Source organism: Mastigoproctus giganteus, chromosome 11 (assembly GCF_048544385.1).
Source record: "Mastigoproctus giganteus isolate SK-2022 chromosome 11, ASM4854438v1, whole genome shotgun sequence".
NCBI lineage: Eukaryota > Metazoa > Arthropoda > Arachnida > Uropygi > Thelyphonidae > Mastigoproctus > Mastigoproctus giganteus.
In genome coordinates this window covers 153870842-153894030 of record NC_143585.1, presented here as the reverse complement: position 1 = coordinate 153894030, position 23189 = coordinate 153870842, and the positions used below count along the sequence as shown (strand labels likewise).

The 23189-nt window shown below is 36.2% G+C and overlaps 1 protein-coding gene across 1 annotated transcript in view; it reads right to left on the bottom strand.

Moving 5' to 3' along the window:
• Positions 1 to 23189, bottom strand: part of LOC150078522 (apical endosomal glycoprotein-like) — a 146338-nt gene that overhangs the window by 5480 nt on the left and 117669 nt on the right. Inside the window, exon 6 of the mRNA XM_090384592.1 lies at positions 9953 to 10168. Within this exon, the coding sequence (XP_090240718.1) occupies positions 9953 to 10168 (216 nt within the window). The remainder of the gene's footprint in view (positions 1 to 9952; positions 10169 to 23189) is intronic.

Here is a 23189-nt window from a genome sequence, read left to right as displayed (position 1 = left end):
ATCAATTCTTACATATATATATATATATATAACAACAAATAATTTATGATCATTTTAGGGTATAAAAACTACTAAATCATAAGTAAAAAGTAATACAGAAGATTGACTGAGTGTCATCAAGGATTGATTGAACATACATTTGTCTAGAACAGGCCAGCTAACCTATGGCACTTGGGTGCAAGATTTTCTTGGCATGCAGCATACACTACTATTCCAATTTTTTTTTTCTCTCTAGCGGTTAAGTAAATGAAACTTAGGTTAACAGTACATGGGCACACAACAAAAGTTTTTTATAAACCTATCAGCAATTTTGGCACTCGCTGTCAAATTGGTTCATTTGCACGGGGTCTAGAATATACACACATAAATACATTTCATATAGAAGGCAAAATAAACTATTTTAGCTTAAAGGATGAAAAGCTAGGCAGGACATCATGTATCAAAATAAAGTACAAATGCACTAGAGGAGAAAATTACTAAAAATTTTATATACATGATGTGATTAAAAAGTTTGGGGATTGATTCTGTATCTTAATATGGCAAGTTGTGACCTGGAGCATATTTGGGGTTCAGTGTTGGGCCCATTGTTGTTTTCAGTATTTATCAATGATATTGGTGAAGGTGTATCAGGCTTAATGTCTAAGTTTGCAGATGATACAGAGATTGGTAGGGTTGTTAATGACAGTAATGATAGTAAGCTACTGCAACAAGATCTGGAAGAGTTGGGCAGATGAGCTGTGAGGTGGCAACTGAAATTTAACATTGACAAATGTAACATACTGCATATGGGTAGCAGAACTCCAGAATAACATATCAACTAGGTTGTACTACAGTAGGTAGGAACATTTGGGTTTAGTAAAACAGATACACCACCATGTGCAGTATTTTGATGTTTTGCAGATATCAAAGCATACCATACTTTGGTATGCTTTGATTTCAATTAAGCCTTACTGATACCGAAGTGTACCAAAATATAGTATGCTTTGATATCAGTAAGGCCTATGATTCCACATGGAAGTATGCTATACTCTGCAAATTATATCATGGCTGGCAGTGAGATGATTTGCTTTGCTTTCCTAAAGATATTATACTGAGACAGTTTTGTGTTCCTTGAGGTTTTAAATACATCCCTTGAAGGCAGACATATTGGTGAGTATTTAGAGATAAGATCATATAGGTCATCAATATTGGCACGGAAACCAAAATTCCAATCAATTATTGTGTTTGTTATTAATTGCTTTTAGGCTTTCAGAATATTTTCGTATTGTTTAGATTCTCTGTTTTCACTCTTGTTTTTATCTTTTTTTGAAAAGAACGGCTTTCCTGTGTCCATGCCTACTTCGAGAAAAATTTCTAGGACAGGATCTTCCACAAATTTTTCATTAGTATCCATTTCCCATTGGTGACTGGGGGGTATGGTTTGTTTAGCTTTGCATCTTTGGTCCTGGGAGTGAAGATTTTTAAGTAGTATGGAAATTGGCTTATTGATTACTTGAGTTTGTGTTGCACTGCACATGGTTTTGACATAATTTGAGAAAGACTTTGTTTGTCTGTTTGTATGGGATGATGGTGAAATGATTTGCTTTGATTCTTGATAGGAAATATTACAGTTTGTTTTATATTTCTGAATAAGTTTCTCATTTTTCCAGTAATCACATGTTGTAGCTTAGGCAGGGTGATCGTATTTTGCAATTTGGGTATACTAGCTGAGGAGCATTACAGGCTTCGCAGTCTTGTTCTACTGACCTGCACTTTGCACAAATATGGGATCCCCAGCAAGCTGTCTGGGAATGTCTGTACTTCTGATATTGGAAACACCATAGTGGGTTTGGACTATGCATACCAGATATCCAGGCTTAGCATTAGTAGAGGCATACGATACAAGAAAGCAAGCTTATGCATCACCAGCAAAAAAAAAAAAAAAAAACCTCCTATTTCACCCCTCCATTCGTTTCAAATGCCTGTCCAGATCATCCTTAAATTTATTTAGGCTATCCACTTCCAGAACAAAAAATGGAAGTCTGTTCCACCTATCAACTACATGCTGGCTAAAGGCAAATTTTTGCACATCTATTCTACAACTGCCTTTCCTCAATTTGAATCTGTACCCCCTCAGGTTCTTAATCTGAGCAAGAGGAAGAATCCCATCAGCATTCAGCTTGCTCAACCCATTCAAGGCATTATACACCTCACTCAGATCACCTACTCTCCATGCACTGCACTGCAGTTTGCAGAACTTAAGCCTTTCTTGGTAAGAGGGACTCTTTGTTCCCCTCACCAATCTGGTTGCTTTTTTTTGTACTTGTTCTAGCAACTCTACATCCTTCCTAAAATGAGGTATCAGACCTGTACAGTACTCTAGGTGTGGCCTGACCATTGCCTTGTATAACGGGATAATCACCTCCCTGTCCCTGCTAGCAAAATTCCTATATATCATTGACAATACTCCATGACCTGCCCTGGCAGCCCGTCTACTGCTCAGTGAGCTTCATATTTGATTGCACATTTACCCCCAGGCCTTTTTCACTTACCACATCCCTGAGTGTAGTACCACACAGTTGGTCCTAAAATCCAACTATATGATATCAAAATTATTTTTTTCCTTCCTTTACCTTTGTGATCACATCATATTATTCAATCGAAATGGTTAGACAAGACTTTCCCTTAACAAACGTATGCTGTGTCTGAATTATTCATGCTCTTGTCCAGATGATCCTGCAATACTTCTTTCACCAGTGATTCCATTATTTTTGCTGGAACAGAAGTTAAACTAACAGGTCTGTAATTATTTTTGTCACCCTTTGATCCCCATTTATGAATTGGAGATACAGTTGCACATTTCCAGTCCATGGGGGGGCCTCCGCTGAGTCAAAGAATGCTCTCCTAATTATGTCTAAAGGTGTGTTTACTTCCTTTGCCACATCCTTTAATATAACTTGTACTTGTTAACAGGAGAGACTGCTTCTACAGGGATGGGATACACTTAAATAGAAAGGGTGCAAGAATGTTTGCTGATGCCATCGAGGCAGTGTTAGGTGGGTCGGAAAACTGCTAGATTGGGGGCATACAAGGACTAATAGATTAACAGTAGCCACTGGCAGAGGTGAAAGTGATTCTTTCACCTCTGCCAGTGGCTACTGTTAATCTATTGGAATGAGCCGCAGCCTGGAAAATAGGATGCAGGATATTTCAGAGACTGCTGGGAATCATTGGGGTACAAGTAAACACATGGGTTTGGTTAGGGTAGCTAAGAAAAAGAACAGGTGCATGTATACTTGCATGTACACCAATGCTAGGAGCTTAGTAAATAAATTTGATGAATTTGAGGTATTGCTCAAAACATCAAAGGCAGATGTGGGGATTTCAGAGATGTGGTGTCACACAGATATAAGGAATGCAGAACAGGAATTTGGGGAGTACAATGTCTACAGAAGGGATAGACAGGATAGGAAGGGAGGAGGGGGTTATGCTATTAGTTAAAAAATACATAAAATCCAAGGAAGTGAAGCCAGTCGACATTGCTGGACAGTGGAATGTCGAGTCAGTTTTGTGTGACATAAGCACTGGGAGATCAAAATTGACAGCAGGAGTGTGCTATAGGCCTAATGACTCTGATGAGTATAATAAGAAATTGTAAAGGGAAATAGAGTGGGCCAGAAAATCAGAGAGTCTTATAATATGGGATTTTAATTTCCCAGATATTGACTGGAATTTGGAGGCTGGTCACTCACACACTAGCAAGGCTTTTCTGGATTTATTGGATGATTGTTTTCTACATCAGCATGTTCGGGAGGCAACTAGAGGGAGTAATACTCTTGATTTGATTATCAGTAGTGATTCTTCATGCATTAAGAATCTGTAGGTAAATGAACCACTAGGTGGCAGTGATCACAGTGTGCTGAAGTGGGATTTACTCAAAGAGGTAACTACCATTAGGGGTAAAGGGAAGGGTTATTGCTTTCGTAAAGGCGACTACGATGGACAGAGACAGTATTTAAATTCTATACAGTGGGACGAACTGATGATGTTACCAACAGCAAATTCAAAATGGGAAGCATTCAAAGAACTTATCTTGGAAACTACTAGGCTTTACATACCAACTAAGAAATACTGTTCAAGGTTTAGGCCTAAGTGGATGTCAGATGAACTAATGAGACATATGGCAGATAAGAAAAATGTATGGGATACATACAAATTAACACCTGACACAGAAGCCTATGATAGATACAAGTTCATCTGTAACCAAGTTACAAAGGAGGTTAGACAGGCGAAGGCAGATTACGAGAAATCTTTAGCAAGGGATGCAAAGAAAAACAGCAAGGAGTTCTTTAGTTATGTAAACTCTAGAAGGAAGGGGATAATTCAGATTGGTCCACTTGATATCGATGGGTCAACTGTTGATGATCCTGCTCAGGTAGCTAACAAACTAAATGAATATTTTGCATCGACATTCACACATGAGAAGTTATTCAGCGAGTGAAATGCCAGAGGTGTATTCAACGCTGGCAGTAAGCTAGAGAATCTTGTAATAACTGAGATTAAAGTGGAGGAGAAATTGTTGAAGATAAATACAAGAAAGGCACTTGGGGTGGATGGGATCTATCCAGTTATATTAAAGGAGGCAGCAAAGGAAGTAAGCAAACCCTTAGCCATAATTATGAGAGCTTCCTTGGACTCAGGGGAAGTACCCATGGACTGGAGATGTGCAAATGCAACCATAATTCACAAAGGAGGATCAAAAGGCGACACAAGTAATTATAGACCTGTTAGTTTAACTTCTGTTCCCAGAAAATTAATGGAGGCACTGGTTAAAGAAGCACTGCAGGATCATCCAGACAAGACTTCAGTTATAGCTCAGACACAGCATGGTTTTGTTAAGGGGAAGTCTTACCTGACCAATTTGATTGGATACTATGATGCAGTCACAAAAGAACTGGATGCAGGGAATAACTTTGATATAATATACTTGGATCTTAGAAAGGCTTTTGATACTGTTGCACATGGAAGACTGCTGCACAAATTGGAGCAGCGTGGCATTGGAGGCAAATTGCTGCTATGGATAAAGGGGTGGTTGAGGGGGAGAAGACAGAGAGTGGTAATCAATGGACACTGCTCATCGTGGACTAATGTTATTAGTCCTCAGGGTTCAGTTTTGGGTCCATTATTGTTTTTTGTATTTATAAATGATATTGGTGATGGTATATCAAGCTTAATGTCCAAGTTTGCAGATGATATGAAGGTTGGCAGGGTTGCCAAGGACACTACTGACACTATGCTACTGCAACAGGATCTGGAAAGGTTGAGCAGATGGGCTGAGAGGTGGCAAATGAAGTCTAACATTGACAAATGTAAAGTACTACATATGGGAAACAGCAACCCCAGAGCAACGTATCAAATCTGTGGTACTACACTGACAGTGGTAGAGAATGAAAGGGACCTGGGGGTGGTTGTGCAGGCAGATATGAAGTTTTCTGAGCAGTGCAGACGGGCGGCAAGAGTAACTCATGGTGAATTGTCGATGATATATAGGAATTTTTCTAGCAGGGATAAGAAGGTGATTATTCCCTTGTATAAGGCAATGGTCAGGCCACACTTAGAGTACTGTATGTCTGGAGGCCTCATTTCAAGAAGGATGTAGGGATGCTGGAATGAGTACAGAGAAGGGCAACAAGATTGGTGAATGGAACAAAGGGGTGCTCTTACGAAGAAAGGCTTAAATTTTGCAAATTACAGTGTCTGGAGACTAGGCACCAGCAAGGTGATCTGATTGAGGTGTATAAAGCCTTGAATGGTTTGAGCATGCTCAATGCTGATGGGATGCTTCCTCTTGCTCAGAATAATCACCTGAGAGGGCATAAATTCAAATTGAGAAAAGACAGATGTAAGATAGACGTAAGGAAATTTGCCTTTAGCCAGCAGGTGGTTGGTTGCTAGAACAGACTTCCATCCCTTGTCGTGGAAGTTGATAGCCTAAATAAGTTTAAGGCTCAGCTGGACAGGTATTTCGAACAAACAGAGGGGTGAAGTGGAAGTGGTTATTTTTTATTTATTTATTTATTTATTTTTATTTTATTTTATTTATTATTTTATTTTATTTATTATTTTTTTTTTTTTCGGCTGATGCTGCATAAGCTTGCTTTCTTGCATCAAATGCCTCTACTAATGCTAATGCTAAATCAAGAACCCTTCCCTTTACCCCTGTTGGTAGTTACCTCTTTCAATAAATCCCACTTCAGCACACTATGATCATGCCCACCCAGTGGTTCCTTTATCTGCATATTCTTAATGCATGAAGAATCACTACTGATAATGAGATCAAGAGTATTACTCCCTCTAGTTGCCTCCCGAACTGATGTAGAAAACAATCATCCAATAAATCCGCAAACGTCTTGCTAGTGTGTGAATGACCAACCCACAAATTCCAGTCAATCTATGGGGAATTAAATCCCCCATTAAAAGACACTCTGATTTACTGGCCCACTGTATTTCTCTTAACAATTGCTCATCATACTCATCAGATTCTTTAGGCCTATAACACACACCTACTCTCATTTTTCCTTTCCCAGTGCTTATGTCACACCAAACAGACTCAACAATGCATTGTTCACCCACATCAATTGGTTGCACTTCCTTAGATTTTATGTGTTTCTAAACTAACAGCATAACCCCTTCTCCCTTCCTGTCATGTCTATCCTTTCTGTACACATTGTACTCTCCTAATTCCAATTCTGCACTGCTTATGTCTGTGTGACACCACTGTCTGATATTCCAACAATATCTGCCTTTGATGTCTTGACTAGCACTTCCAGCTCATTGAATTTATTAACTATACTCCTAGCATTGGTGTACATGCAAGTATACATACACCTGTTTCTACTCTTAGTTACCATAACATTGCCCATGTATTTATTTGTTCCACTATGACTCCCAGCAGTTGTGGAAATCCCCAATGCCTTGCTTTCCAGGATGCTGCTAAATTGCATATAACTTAACAGGCCCAAATGCAACCTTAAGAGAGGAGCAGAAAAGATCAATAAAGCAAAAATAAGATAATTCGATTTCACCAGATTCACAATGAAACAAAAAAAAAAAAAAAAAAAAAGCAACATAGTGAAGAAAAGATTCAAATAAATTAATAGATGTGAAAGAGCAATGTGAGATATTTCATGCAGAGGGAAGTAAAGAAACAAATAATAAACATTATTAGCATAAGACTGAAAACTAAGGATGAGTGTTGAAAAATGAAAATAAAATCCCTAACCACTAACATCTTGTCTAGATGATCCTTGCAGGATCATCTAGACAAGAATTCAGTTATAGCTCAGACGCAGCATGGTTTTGTTAAGGGCAGATCTTGCCTGACCAATTTGGTTGGATACTATGATGTAGTCACAAAAGAACTAGATGCAGGGAATAACTTCTATATTATATATTTGGATCTTACAAAGGCTTTTGATCCTGTTGCACATGGAAGACTGCTGCACAAATTGGAGCAGCGTGGCATTGGAGGCAAATTGCTGCTATGGATAAAGGGATGGTTGAGTGGCAGAAGACAGAGAGTAGTAATCAATGGACACTGCTCAACGTGGACTAATGTTATTAGTGGAGTTCCTCAGGGTTCAGTGTTGGGTCCATTGTTGTTTTCTGTATTTATGAATGTTATTGATGATGGTATATCAAGTTTAATGTCCAAGTTTGCAGATGATACAAAGGTTGGCAGGGTTGTTAAGGACACTACTGACGCTATGCTGCTGCAACAGAATCTGGAAAGGTTGAACAGATTGGCTGAGAAGTGGCAAATGAAGTTTAACATTGACAAATGTAAAGTACTACATATAGGAAACAGTAACCCCAGATCAACGTATCAACTCTGCGGTACTACACTGACAGTGGTGGAGAATGAAAAGGAGCTGGGGGTAATTGTGCAGGCAGATATGAAGTTCTCTGAGCAGTGCAGACGAGCTGTAAGAGTAGCTCATGGTGTCTTGTCAATGATATACAGGAATTTTTCTAGCAGGGATAAGGAGGTGATTATTCCCTTGTATAAAGCAATGGTCAGGCCACACCTTGAGTACTGTATACAGGATACAGGTCTGGAGGCCTCATTTCAAGAAGGATGTAGAGCTGCTGGAACAGGTACAGAGAAGGGCAACAAGATTAGTGAATGGAACAAAGGGTTGCTCTTACGAAGAAAGGCTTAAGTTTTGCAAAGTACAGAGTCTGGAGACTAGGCACCGGCGAGGTGATCTGATAGAGGTGTATAAGGCTTTGAATGGTTTGAGCATGCTCAATGCCGATGGGATTCTTCCTCTTGCTCAGAATAATCACCTGAGAGGGCATAAATTCAAATTGAGGAAGGACAGATGTCGGATAGATGTGCGGAAATTTGCCTTTGGCCAGCAGGTGGTTGGTTGATGGAACCGACTTCCATCACTTGTTGTTGAAGTTGACAGCCTAAACAAATTTAAGGCTCAACTGGACAGGTATTTCGAACGAACGGAGGGGTGAAATGGGAGTGGTGTGTTTTTTTTTTTTTTTTTGGCTGATGGTGAATATGCTTGCTTTCTTGCATCATATGCCTCTACTAATGCTAATGCTAATGCTAAAGCACAACACAGGTGGTAAAGTTCCACCTTGTGAAATAGCCATGTGCATATAAACATTATGTGTATCATTCTAATAAGAAAACCTAAAAACTCTTTTGGATAACAAGAGAGAAAGCAGCTGCAATAAAGGTTCAGAAATAAAAAGCCTCGAAATGCAAAATCTGCAAAACCACAATAATGAACAAGCAAAGACTCTCTCTCACTATGCTGTTTAGTAATCAACTTCAATAATGAAATGAAAAGATAATGAAACCGCACTCTAACATAAAACCTGATTACAGACAGATGAAAATAATCACTTCTTTTTCTATTGATATATATTTATCACACTCATTGTAATGTTTATTTAATATCATTATCCCAAACAGTGGGACACAAATGAGCAAGTTGTAACAAAATTTTATCTAAAAAACTGTTTAATCGTGGGTAATGCATCTCCATACTTTCTTCTAACCAAGTAGTATGTATGCATTGTTTTATTATAACTCATATTTGACTACCTTCACTAGTTGCCTAGGTATTGCACTACTTCGAATAAGTAACACTTCTCTGGTAGAGAAGACTACTGTTACTTATTCTCAGATAGGCACCACCACCTAGAAAGCACTGTTTCAAAGCTGGTTGGCTTCATCATTGGTGGGTGGGCAGGTGCCCTGTTCCCATAGTGATAACCCAGTTATGAAGTATATAACTCCACAATATGAGAGATGCTTGATGGTATGTATGGTTTAATCTAAATATATTTCCACACATCAATCATTCTAATAAGAAAACCTAAAATCTCTTTCAGATAATAAGAGAGAAAGTAGCTGCAGAAAAGGTTCAGAAATAAAAAGACTTGTCAACTCGTTATCCTTTCTACTACCCAGGTAGTGTACTACCTGTGTAGTAGAAAGGATAGAAATGCATTACCCATGCTTAAACAGCCTTTTTCATACTCTTTGACATTTTGTCAAGAAATACATTTAGATTAAAATGTTATCTCTTATAGATACTGTATATCTATATACACAGAAAACAGAAAGAACAAATTATTCTTACTACAGAAAATGACACCCATATAAATATTATGCCACAGGAAATGAAACCTTTATTAGAAAATAAAGTTTTTATTTTTTTTATATTTGTATCACTAAACTATGACTTAAGTAAACTAATCCATGTAAAGCTAAATAAAGAAGCAGGAATTAAAATATGAATGAAGAACTTTTCTTTTCTTGAATTTATGAAAAAATGCATTGTCATAGGTGAAACTGCTCAGTCATTAATGGATTGCACATTTCATCTATGACTGAATTTCCTTTATTTTATAATTATTTTTTAAATGATCTTACAAAGTTACTTACCTTCACAAGCTCTGTTTTCAACCCATATATCATCAACTGCAACAAATGACCTTTCACCTTTTCCCTTAATTACTTCAAGCACAATTTGGTAATTATCATTACTCATCACTGTTGCTTCCAAATGTTTCCAAGATTGGCCTTCATATTTTGTCCATGACCGAATAAGCACTTCCAATCCATTCCTCAATAGCTGAGTAACATTAAAAAACTCAAAATCTACAACAACAAAAAAATGGAAAAACTACTGAGATGCATGGATACACTATATATTAATATACAATTCTATATAAATAGATAGGCTACTAATCATTTTAACTCTAACAATAATACCCAATATTTACAACTTCTTTATTCCATAAAGTAAGCATAAAAGCATAGTTTATTTCACAAAGTACACTAAAGAGAGTTTTCCAACCTGTGGTCCACATAACTTATGAAGTAGTTTAAAGGACTTAATAATAAAAGAGAGCTTTCTTTTCAGTAGGCAACAATCTCATTAACAGTAATTGGAGATACAGGTATACCTATAACAACATAACATATGGTACAAATATTAAGTACATATCATGTACATAGTACTGAATTTAAAAACAAAATAGTTATTAATATATCGCATAGTATAGTTTAATATTTTTTTGTGGTACATGGCCTCTATCTTAAATAAAAAAGTGATCCATAGTTTCCACCTCAAATATAAAAGTGGTTGAGAAATTCTACTGGACCCTTGACTATATGTACCTTCAATCATTCATAAAACATGTAATCAAGGTGACAGTACAGGTTCAGAAACATTATGGTGTTTCTTTATAACTTCATATTAAATAAAAGTTGTTGCCATCATGGAAGTTTGTTGTTTGTTTATTTGGTTTTTAGGAGCATTAGCAACTAAGGCCATATTGCTCCGGGATATGCGGTGGTCATTCCCTGACCTTTCCGTATCCTCCATATTTGGTGGTGACGGGCTCGAACCCCGGTCTAATCAAGAAGCGTGTGCTATGCACTGCTGCTCCTTCCCACCTGGCTACGGAGGCGCCTATCATGGAAGTGCTTACCATTAAATGAGTAATGCCCACAATACAACAATGCCACTGTGAAAGCAGTCTTTGGGAATGAAGGGTATTTGTAACAAAGTCTGTCCTAAAAACCTTTCTTCTTTCACTTTCAATCCAACAAAAAAATAAATAGTAAAATCCTTGTAAGTAAAAATATGGGATCATTTTTGTTTGTGAGAATCAGCCAATCACTAAAGAGAGCTCCCAATCTCTCTCTTCTTACCAATTTATTCTGGATGTCTGATGTGTTGATTTATTTAGTTAAGGAGAGTAGACAATAATGATGTGTGTTAAAAATGCAAAGCAATCAATGAGGCCAACTATGAAACATTACAATTTTCTAAAATATTATTTTATTTCAAATAATCAGAGAATAAGCAAAGGCCTCATTTCAACCTACAATTGGTTAATGCTACCAAATTAACATGGATGGGAAGCCCATTTAACAGATAAAATGAAGAAAATGAAGTTGTGGATGGGAATGACATGCCACTGCCACAAATCACTAGATCAGTTATTATGGACGCCAACCCTATTTAATTATCTGAAGGTTCATATAACAAATAATAGCATTTAGGATTATATAAAATATAATAGAAATTAAGAAATTTCAAATTTATATAATGTATAACATACATTGATCACCATTGACCTGACAGGGAAGGAAGAATATAAAGTTAAAAACTAAAGCAAGAATGCTTTAGTTTTTGACTTCATATTGCTTTATTTTTTAACTTTATATTTCTTTAACTTAACTATCTAGATAAATCTATGTTTATAACTTTATATTCTAAGAATACTTTAGCTTTTAACTTCATATCCTAAGAATGCTTTAGTTTTTAACTTTAGTTTTAGTTGCTTTAATTTTCTTGCTTTAGATTTTAACTTTATAACTTTCATTCTCTCCCAGGTTAATGATGATCAATTTGTACAATGATCATCATATAAATTCTAAATTTCTTAATTTTTGTTATATTTTATATAATCCTAAATTCTATTATTTGTTATATAACCTCAAAAGAGAGAGAGAGAGCTCCCAATCACTAAGAAAATTCATAACCTCAAAATTCATTTTGCCATAGCACATATTGATCATTACAGATACTGAGAATCCTTTATAACCATTTTTCCTTTCCTGTATACCAAATTTTAGGTATGCAGCGATAAGTGTTTGTGTGTTATCCTTTGTGTATATGTAACATACTTCACCTTGACATTCAACATAGATTGATCTAGGGAAGTAAAAAAACTATTGAAAAGCAGGTAGATGGAGGTATAAATTAAACAAAATGCCAAAACTAGGAGAAGGATAGAAAGAATGAAAAAATGAATGGAAGATAGATAGAAAGAATGAAAAAATTAATGGAAGATAGATAGAAAGAATAAAAAAATGAATGGAAGATGGATAGAAAGAACTGTTCTTTGATACAATTCAATATTCAACTACAAACAGAATAAATCATTTCACTGATTAAGATAATTGTTAATTTTGTATTTATTTACTATGCAGTTTACAGCAGAATTAAAAGTTTGTGAAGCTCACAGGGTTCCTTTACCCTAAAATTGAATCTATATTCATTATTAATACTTTACATTGCTATACAAGCAACCCCTATATAAAACGGTACTTCCACAACACGGTTTCGCTCAAACACGATTGATAAATTGCGGAAATCCTTGCACAACATGGTACTTCTACAAGGTTTTGCTCTAACACGGTTTGAGAATTGCTGGAAATCTCGCATAACATGGTAATTTTGACCTTTGGTGTAGGGAAAACCCTACTATTATGTTAGATGTAATTTTCAATGTTTCCATTCCATTCCTTTTTGTGAATCCCTGCTGATGACTCACTAGTTGTATTGCCTTCGTGATATTTTTCTAAAGCACATTTCTGTAGGTCACTCCCATAAAACAATAAAAACAATTTGCACTTTCCGTTTTATTGGGCTTTTCTGTTAGCACAATTTATTATAAACAGGTAGTAAACTCGATCTCCTTGAATTTTCTATAGTACCAATAGCTGGAATTCTGTGGGTTTTAACGCTATTATGGTGAAATGTGTTTCCCTTCCATGAAATATTCAATCGTATAAAAAACATAAATAAATTTTCAGAAACTCATTACTCCGTATCATGTTTGTTGCAACTTGTGCATGCCGTGTTCTTTGTTATTAATTGCTTATAATTTTTCCTGTTTTAAAAATTTTACAACCAAAAAAAAAAAAGTCAGTGAACAGAAATATCAATTAGTATGTACATATTACAGTACATATTAATTAAGCTATGTATGTAAGCGAAAATTTATTTTTATTTTGCTAACTGGAAAATATTCTTCCAATTTTCACGTAACATTTAAAGTGGGGGTATTTTGCTGGGAGATCCCTGGGTTAGGGATCTCCCAACTTTTTTTGCAGACCATAAAAAATAATTGTGACTTCAAAGAGTGCAGTTCATGACTTTTAAAGAGAGCAGAAGGCACATGAAATCTAGATGCTGCAGAAGAGATTGTGCTTAGCAGCGATGAAGAGGAAGAAAATTAAATGAACGTACATTATCTCACATATAAGTATCACAGTTTGTAAGGTAAGACATTTATTCAGTTATTAATATTTAAGTTACAACTATTAAAAAAATAAAGTTAAAATATTAAGCTATTACTACTATAAAAATTAAGTTTCTGATAGTTATAAAAAAAAAAAAAAAATGGTATATTTTTGTTAGCTTTTGGAATGTAACCCACCTTTTTTGTACTGGTTCTTAGTCCTGTATAACACAGTTTTGCATTACACAAGATTTTGTAGGAACCAAACTACCGCGTTATACAAAGGCTACCTGTATTTTCAATTCAAACATCCAATCCCATTGATATATATTCTAGACATTAGAAAACCCTTTTATTTAACTTTAACAGATGTCTGACAGTAAAAGGGTCTGACCTAGGTCTGACAGTAAAATATCAGGAACACAAAATTCTAAAAGAAATCTTCAGAAAGATAAAGAAAATAAGTTATTTGGTATAGTAGCAAAACATTTTAAATGTCTGAGCCAAAACAGAATAGACAAATCCTAAGCCAAAGAGAATGCTGGCAATCCTCAAGATGTAACAGAGATCAACAAAAATAAAGATACAATTAATAAAACTATTGATATCAAGAATGGACAACAAGATGTAATGGATAAAAAGCTTGATGATAATGCAACAACTCAAGATATAAAGAGCAATATCGAAGTACAATTCAAAAATCAATTGAAATATGGAAACTAAAAATTAAAACTAAGATGAAAAAATTGAATTCAAATCAACTTCATATGATATCAGTGATCCAGGTATTTGGCCATAGGTTCTTTCAAATGGAACAATTAATATAATTATTGAAAAGAGCTCAGTACAAAATGAAAAATTTAATTTTCCAAGAGATCAAACAGAAAAATATTTTTCAGTCAATTATTATAAATGCTGATTAACAAATGGAGAAACAGTTATTTACAAATGGCCAACTTATTCTGTTAAATTAAATAGCATATTTTGTTTTTGTTGCAAAGTATTTAGTTACACAAATATGAAGTTAGCCAATCCAAATAGTTTCAGTAATTGGAATCCACTGTCTTTTGTATTAGCAAAACATGAAAAAGACTAAAAATCATTTGGAAAATTACATAAAATTCTCTGATCTAAAAAGGTGTTAGCTGAAAACTGCACAACTGATAAAGATCAATTACATATTTTTGAGTTACAAAAAAAACGTATGTTGTAATAGAATGAATGATATGGCATTATTCAGTTTGTAGCTACATAATGTTTAGCATTTCGAGGTACATCAAATACATTATTTGAAAAACATAATGGTAATTTTTTCAAGTCTGTTGAAATGCTTTCAAAATTTGATAGTGCTACTGCAAATCATATTCATAAATCAAAGACCAATAATTGTCACGTACCTCATTAAGTAATAAATTCCAAAACAAAATTATTTATTGAATTGAATTAGAGAAGAGAGATAATGGGTTTGATTAAAAAAATATATATTATTCTATTATATTACAATGCTGGCCATGTCGAACAAATAATCATGGTTATTAGGTTTTTGTCATTTAGTGACACTGATGTAAAAATACAAAAACATTTTTTTGGGTTTTTTTTTCCAATTAATACAATGGGAGGCCTTTTTAATTTTATAATTAAAGAATTATACACACTTAACTTACATATTCACTATATAAGGGGCCAGGTTATGAGAGTGGGGCAAGCATGCACAAGAAACATGTAGACCTCCAGAAAATAATTTTAAATATAAATCCCTATGCCATTTTTGTACCCACATTTGGCCCACATTTTAAATTTAGTGGTAAATGACACAGCTAAAATTACTAAAAAGACAGTAACTTTTTCTAATATCATTGAGGAAATTTGTGTATTTCATGCATCTTTTATATACAGATGGGATATATTAAGAAAACATGTTGAAAATTTAACATTAAAACCTGTAAGTGACACTCGTTTGGAAAGCAAAATTAAAGGAATTACTCCTTTGAATTTCCAGCTAGGGGAAGTTTACAACAGTTTGCTAAATAACAGGTTAACAAATGACACAAACAACAGATATGAACACAAAATATGTACAACAGCATCAAAACTAAAATATTTAAATTTCCTTGTTTTGTAATAATTTACAGAACATGATCCAGCCAAGGAGGATGTCTTTGTGTGTGCTAGGTGCAGTGAGTGTGAAGAAATAGGTGCCAACTCAGTGTTCTGATGGGCATTTAAGAGAGTTTGAAGAGTACATGTCCTCGAAGGAATTAAAATGGGGGAAACTATCAAGCTCTTATTTGTCCAAATCAATGCCAGAGCTAGTTCTTGTGCATTGGACAATACAGCGACAATCTTCAAGACAGAACGTGCTGGTCAGTTATTGTCAACAGGAACTAGTTATTGTCAGTGATTCTGTTGTCAGGGAAAGCATTATTTATTCAAAAGTGAAGGGAAGCATTATTTATTCAAAAGTGAAGGGAAGCATTATTTATTCAAAAGTGAAGGGAAGCATTATTTATTCAAAAGTGAAGGGAAGCATTATTTATTCAAAAGTGAAGGGAAGCATTATTTATTCAACTTGTGAAGGGTTTCACAATATGATATTTTATAATAATGATACTATTTCTGCAAAAATTTTGTTCCTTGTGTGGATCTGCCATGTATTAAAATAATATTTATGACTATCCAATTCATAAAAATAAACTGTCTGAAAAGTCTATATAAATATTTAAATTAATCTGAATCACCTAGATGAAAATATTTTATTTTCTTTATATAGGTTTTTTTTTTTTTTTTTTTTTTAATTCAAAGGTCCAGCTGACCATTGAATTCCCCCAAACTGTCAGCCTCTACCACACCCATGTAACTTATTCCAGTAATTTATAACTCACTGGCTAAAATAAAACTTAATATTGTTTTTGTTGCATTCCACTATTGCATTATGCAATCCACACATAATTTGAATTTATGGTCCCTAATTCTAGAATCATTTATAACCATAAAAATTTTGTCCTCGTTTGTTTTACTTTTGCCTCACAGAGTCTTAAACACATCAATCAAGCCTCCTCTAATATAACATCAATCAAGCCTCCTCTTTGTTTAATATAATTAAACACATCAATCAAGCCTCCTCTTTGAACATGTGGATTGCAGAGTTTCCAAACTGTGCAATCCACATATTCAAAGTCTTTCCTAACATGGACATCATTTTGCTGATCTCACAAAGCAAGTTATCCATCTTTGGACCCTTTCAAGAAGCTAAATATCTTTTTTTTTTTTTTAGGTGCAGTCTCCATACTTGAACACAGTATTTCAAGTGTTATCTAACAATAGCCTTACATAATGGGATTATGATGTCCTTATCTCTACTAGCAAATGTTCGATAAATCATCGATAGCACACCTTGGGCCTTCCTTGCAACCTATCTACAATGGTCGGAGAACTTCATGACTGACTGTATCGTAGCTTCCAAGTCCCCTTCTTCCACTGCCGATTTTGTTCAACTCCACCAAGTGTATAAGTTATTTTGGGGTTACTCTTCCCCAGGTGTAAGACCTTGCACTTTGACGGATTAAAGCAAAGCTGCCACTTTTCTGACCATCCCAGAAATCTATATAAGTCACTCTGAAGAAACTTTGCTTGACAGTGATCACTAACTACTCTACCAATCTTTACATCAGCTTCAAATTTAGACATCATGCCTTCTGTCCCTTCATCAATGTCATTTAAGAAAATCAAAAACAGCAGTGGTCCCAATACTGATGATCCCAGGGGAAACCCACTTCTTACGTTAAGAAGTGGGTTTCCCCAGGAATAACCATTTATCACAATCCTCTGCCTCCAGTTATCTAAGTTATCTAAGCCAGGTATTTCAGAAAGTAATGATTCTGTATCATTTTCAAAGCTTGACATCTTTCTTTCTTTCTTTCCTTCTTTCTTTCCTCAGTAAACTTATACAGCATCAGAAAAAAAACATCTCCCACTTCACCTGTTCAACCCCAATAATATAATTTGCATAGCTCTTACTAAAATTTATTCAAATTACCCACTTCTGCAGCACAAGACGGAAGTTTATTCCAACAATCCAGACCTGTATCCAGTATTCAAGATGTGGCCTAACAATTATATGCAGCAGGATAATCACCTGCTTATCACAACAATAACTCTATACAACAGGATAATCATCTACTTATCACAACAATAACTCTATACAACAGGATAATCACCTACTTATTGTTGCTGACAAAATTCCATTATACCACTGACAAAATCATGAGCTGTACTGGCAGCCTCTCTGCAGCAATCAGAGAACTTCATCTCTGACAGTACAATTACTCCCATGTCTTTCTCATTCTCCTCTGTCCTCAGTGTTGTACCACATGTTACCCACAGGCAATACCTTGCATTTGTTAAACTGCAATTGCCACTTCTCGGTCCATCTGCCTATTTTTTCTAGCTCTTTTTTGTGGTAGGATACTGTGATTGCTGTTATTAACCACCCTGCCTAATTTCTCTAGATCATGTTTGCAGCAGCATACTTAATTAACATCATTAATCATCCTGCCAACTTTTGTATCATCTGAAAACTTAGATATTAAGCTTGATATGGCCTCAACAATGTTATTAATGAAACAACTGAAAATCAATAATGGGCCTAGCAATGAACCCTGGGGGGGGGGGGGTAAAGCCTCCACTAATAATATCAGTCATTGCCTATTGATAACCAATTTCTATCTTCCCCCACTCAACCACCTCTTTATCCATAGCATTAAATTGCTACTAATAACACACTGCTCCAATTCATATAGCAGTCTTATGTTCACAGTACCAAAACCTTTTCTGAAAACTAAATATATATAATGACAGAAAGCTTGCAGCAATTGTAAAGCAGTTATTAATTAGTCCAAACTAAATTTTGAACAGGCTAAGAGTAGAAAACTTGCTTCTTGTCCAAATGGTAGTTGAACATTCTGGTCTCTTGCCAAAGCTATTATTGGCTGCAACTATTGCTCATCTCTATTCCTACCTCTGCCAAAACAAGATGATCTATTGCCACTTCAGCCAAAGATAAAGCTGACTTTCTAGCATCCTAATTTTCTTCTAACACTTATATTTATGATCTTGGTAAACCACTTCCTACCATTCAGTACACTCCACTAACTGCTTCCTGTGTTCTTCCGTGAAAAGATGAAGGATTTTGAAAAAACTTAATGCTGAGAAAGTTCCAGGTCCTGATGGTATTTCTCCACTTGTTCTCAAAACCAGTGTTCCTGATCTAACTGGCCCCAGATGCCAAGCATTCCGTGGCCAAGCGATTTCAGCGCGTTCGTTAAAGCAATCCTTCTAAAGAGCTTTTGCCAGATATAGATTCTGTTTCGTTCTAAATACTGTTTTCCTCATTTTTCTATTGGAGTAGATCTTTTGCACTACAAGTAGTAGGCAAAGGCCCAGAAAGGAAAGTCACCTTTCTGTTTCTTTTTCTTCTCTCACTAACACAAGTAACAGCCGCTTGGTCACCTCATAGCACTGCTCCTGCCTCCCCGTGGTGGAGCCGGAAACCTGGAAGGAAAAGTTATCCTTCCAGGACTAAAAGAAGCAAGCATGGAAAACGAAAATTTCCCTCCTCTCAAGACTGCAAATCCTGCAATCATGGATTTACAGCAAAGTGATTGTGACAACCAAACCCGGAAGAGGATGAAAACAGATGTACCTCAAATGGAATATCCATCTTTCCTCATACTGCATTCTCTAATGAATCGGTCATTAGGTACACTGTCTCCTTTCTATATATAAAAACGCTTAGAAAGTGTAGCCGGATCACCAAAAATGGTACGAAGTCTCAAATCTGGTGACCTATTAGTTGAAACTATCAACCGTAAACATTCTGAGACTCTCCTCAAACTTACATCATTTGGTGGAGTTCCTAATAAGGTATCTCCACATGCTACCCTTAATACCTCCAATGGCGTCAATTTTGAATGGGATCTATTGAACGTCAAGGAAGAAGAGATTGTTCAAGAACTCCAAGACCAGAAAGTTACTGAAGCAAGACGAATAATGCTAAAGAAAGATGGAGAATTTGTTTCCGCTTGTAGCATCATTCTTACTTTTTCTACACCGAACCTTCCTTCATCAGTAAAAGCAGGATACCTAAACTGCCGCATCCGTCCTTATATCCCCAACCCTATTCGGTGCTACAAGAGTCAGAAGTTAGGGCATTCCCAAACTGTCTGCCAAGGAGGTTCAGTTTGCTCAAATTGCGGATCAAAGGAACATGTCAATACCGATTGCATCACGGAATCATCACGATGTGCAAACTGCAAAGGCAACCATCTAGGCTTTTCCAAATCCTGTGAGCAATGGAAACTGGAGAAAAAAAATCCAGAAATTTCTCGCTTCACATACCCTGAAGCGAGAAAGCATCCTATACAAAACATGCCTAAATGCACATATGCCAAGGCATCCAAAAGATACCATACAGTTTCAACTCAAACAGATACAACAGTTCCACCAATGTTAATCTCTGAATGGGCTCAATCATTGTTATTATTTGTAACACAGTCAACAAAAAAGTAAATATGATAAACAATACCCCAATCTCAATACCACCTACAGCCAAATCAGCTCCAGTTATGCCTAATCAAACAAAAATTTCAGTTAATAATCAAAAGAAGTCATCTGATACTACAGATATGGACATTGCAGAGAAAAATACTTATGATGACCCAATTCTAGATCATCAGAAGATGACATGAACACACGTCCATCCTTCCCAAAAAAGGAAAAAATAAAAATTGACCGTCACAAGCAGAGCAACCTTAAAAAGCAGACAGATTCAACTTCTAATTCCAAACCTACACAATGAACAACATAGTTCAATGGAAATGCAGAGGCTTTCACAGCAACATAGATGATACATATGAATTAAATGACCATTATCATCCAGTGGGCATCTGCCTACAAGAGACAAACCTAACATCTCAAGTATCCGTACCAGTTAAATATTACACTCTATTTCGGCAAGACAGGATAAACAGTGCTCATGGAGGAGTAGCCATACTCAGAGACTCCAGAGTTCCTTGTAAGAAAATTCCTCCCCAAACCTCCTTAGAAGCTGTTGCGGCTCGCATAATGATTGGCATTGCTATAATGCTCGTTTCCATATACCTTCCACCCAATCATCCATGTACAATTCATGAACTGGAAAACCTTGCTTTGCAACTACTGTCACCAGTATGCTTATTAGGAGATTTTAATGGGCACCATCCACTATGGTGATCTCCCGTCTCAGATGGATGCGGAGAACTCATTGAAATGCTACTAGACAGATAGAATTTAACAGTACTGAACACAGGCTTACCCACTTACATTCATTTTCCTTCTGGAACAACCTCTGCAATTGACCTCTTGATCTGCTCTCCAATCCTCTTCCCAAGTGTCAAGTGGACATCACTTGACAATCCTCTTAACAGCGATCATTATCCAGTCATATGTAAAATTCAAACCACCATCTCCAAAACAACTGATACACATATGAAATGGAAATTTTGTAAAGCAGACTGGACAAAATATAGAAATAATGATCTTTTGATGAGCACATCATCTCCTATCAATACCGTTACTGAGCATATCACAATGCAGATACTGTCAGCTGCAAAACTTGCCATCCTGCAGTCTCAATTAAGAAATCATAGACATACCAATCACTGGTGGAATGATGATTGTAACAAGGTGAAAAGAGAAAAGAATGCAGCATGGAACTTATTCTGAAAATATCCTACCACTGCCAACCTTATTAATTATGAGAGAATTAGTGCAAAAGCACGATACATCAGGCAAAAGGCTAATGGCAACATTCATATGTAATAGCTATCCCAAAACCTAGAAAAGATCATTCAACGCCCAACAACTATAGACCAATCACTCTAACCAGCTGCTTGAGTAAAACTTTAGAAAAAATGGTGCGCCATCGATTAACATGATTCTTTGAGTCCAGAAACCTAATCACCAATAATCAATTTGGCTTTCGGAAGAATGGATCATCCTTAGATATCATGGTAAAGGCCAAATCAAACATAAGAAACATTTATCAGAAATCAACATCTCGTCATGGTGTGTGTCGTGATATAGAAAAAGCTTTCGACACAACATGGCACTATGGAATTCTAAGGGATTTCCATTCATTGATATGAGAGGCCATTTAGCATATTTTATTCAAAACTTCATTTGCCACAGATCTTTCCAATAACCCCAGGGGCTCACATCTGGTGAGTGTGGGCTTGGCACACCCAGGGTCCCGAGCTGGACATCATCATTCTTCTTTTTCTTGATGATTCCTTTCTACTTTTCTCTCTCTCTCTCTCTCTCTCTCTCTCTCTCTCTCTCTCTCTCTCTCTCTCTCTCTCTCTCTCTCTCTCTCTTTCAGGGTAACTCGGGAATTTTTTATGGCTGGTGCAGCATAAGCCTCAGGCTTCCTTGCACCATATGGCTAATAATAATAATAATAAGTCTGATACTGACAGACTCTGTCTCAAACATACATACAAGAAGGAGTCCCACAAGGCTCTGTCCTCAGTGCTAATCTATTTGCTATACGAATTAACAATATTACAAACAGCATTCCAAACACTGTAGACTCATATCTCTACGCTGATGATCTTACAGTATCCTGTCATTACCAGAATATAGATTACATTGAGAGGCAATTACAAATATCAATAAATAATATTCAACTATGGATGATGTGAAATGGATACAGACTATCAAACCACAAATCTACAACCATCCACTTCTGCAATAAACGAAAAATCCATCCAGATCCTGAGCAACATTTGGACAATCATCCTCTTCCAATCACGAACAGTATTCGTCTCTTGGGACAATTTTTGATAAGAAGCTGAATTTCCAAGGGCACGTCAAGCACCTACAAACTACTAATCTTATGAAAATGAATATACTCCTAGGGTGCAGACCATTATACACTGCTCCACTTTTATAGGTCTCTAGTTAGATCCCGGCTAGACTATGAAGCACTGTTTACGACTCAGCTAGGGAGAACACCTTAGCCCACCTTGCACCATCCAACACTCTGCTCTTTGGATTGCCCTAGGTGCATAGAGAACATCACCAGTTCAAAGTCTGTATGTTGAGGTTCACGAACCTCCACTCAGTATCAGAAGAAAGATATTATTATTGAATTACTCAGCTAAAATTAAAACCTTCTCCATTCATCCTATTTGGCCACTACTGTATGATCTGCAATGGACAACACGCTATACTCCCAGGGGCTCACATCTGGTGAGTATGGGCTTGGCACACCCAGGGTCCTGAGCTGGATATCATCATTCTTCTCTTCTTGGTGATTCCCTTCCACTTTTGACTGACTCTCTCTCTCTCTCTCTCTCTCTCTCTCTCTCTCTCTCTCTCTCTCTCTCTCTCTCTCTCAGGGTAACTCAGGAATTTTTTTTTTGGCTGGTGCGGGATAAGCCTCAGGCTTCCTTGCACCTTATAGCTGATAATAATAATAATAATAGAAACAAACAGAGAACAATCAGACGAACTGGTATCAGATTACAGAACCTATCAAAATACTGGAATTTTAACTTTCACAATATCATCAAAGATTTAAAAAGATTCGGATCCCCTGTGGA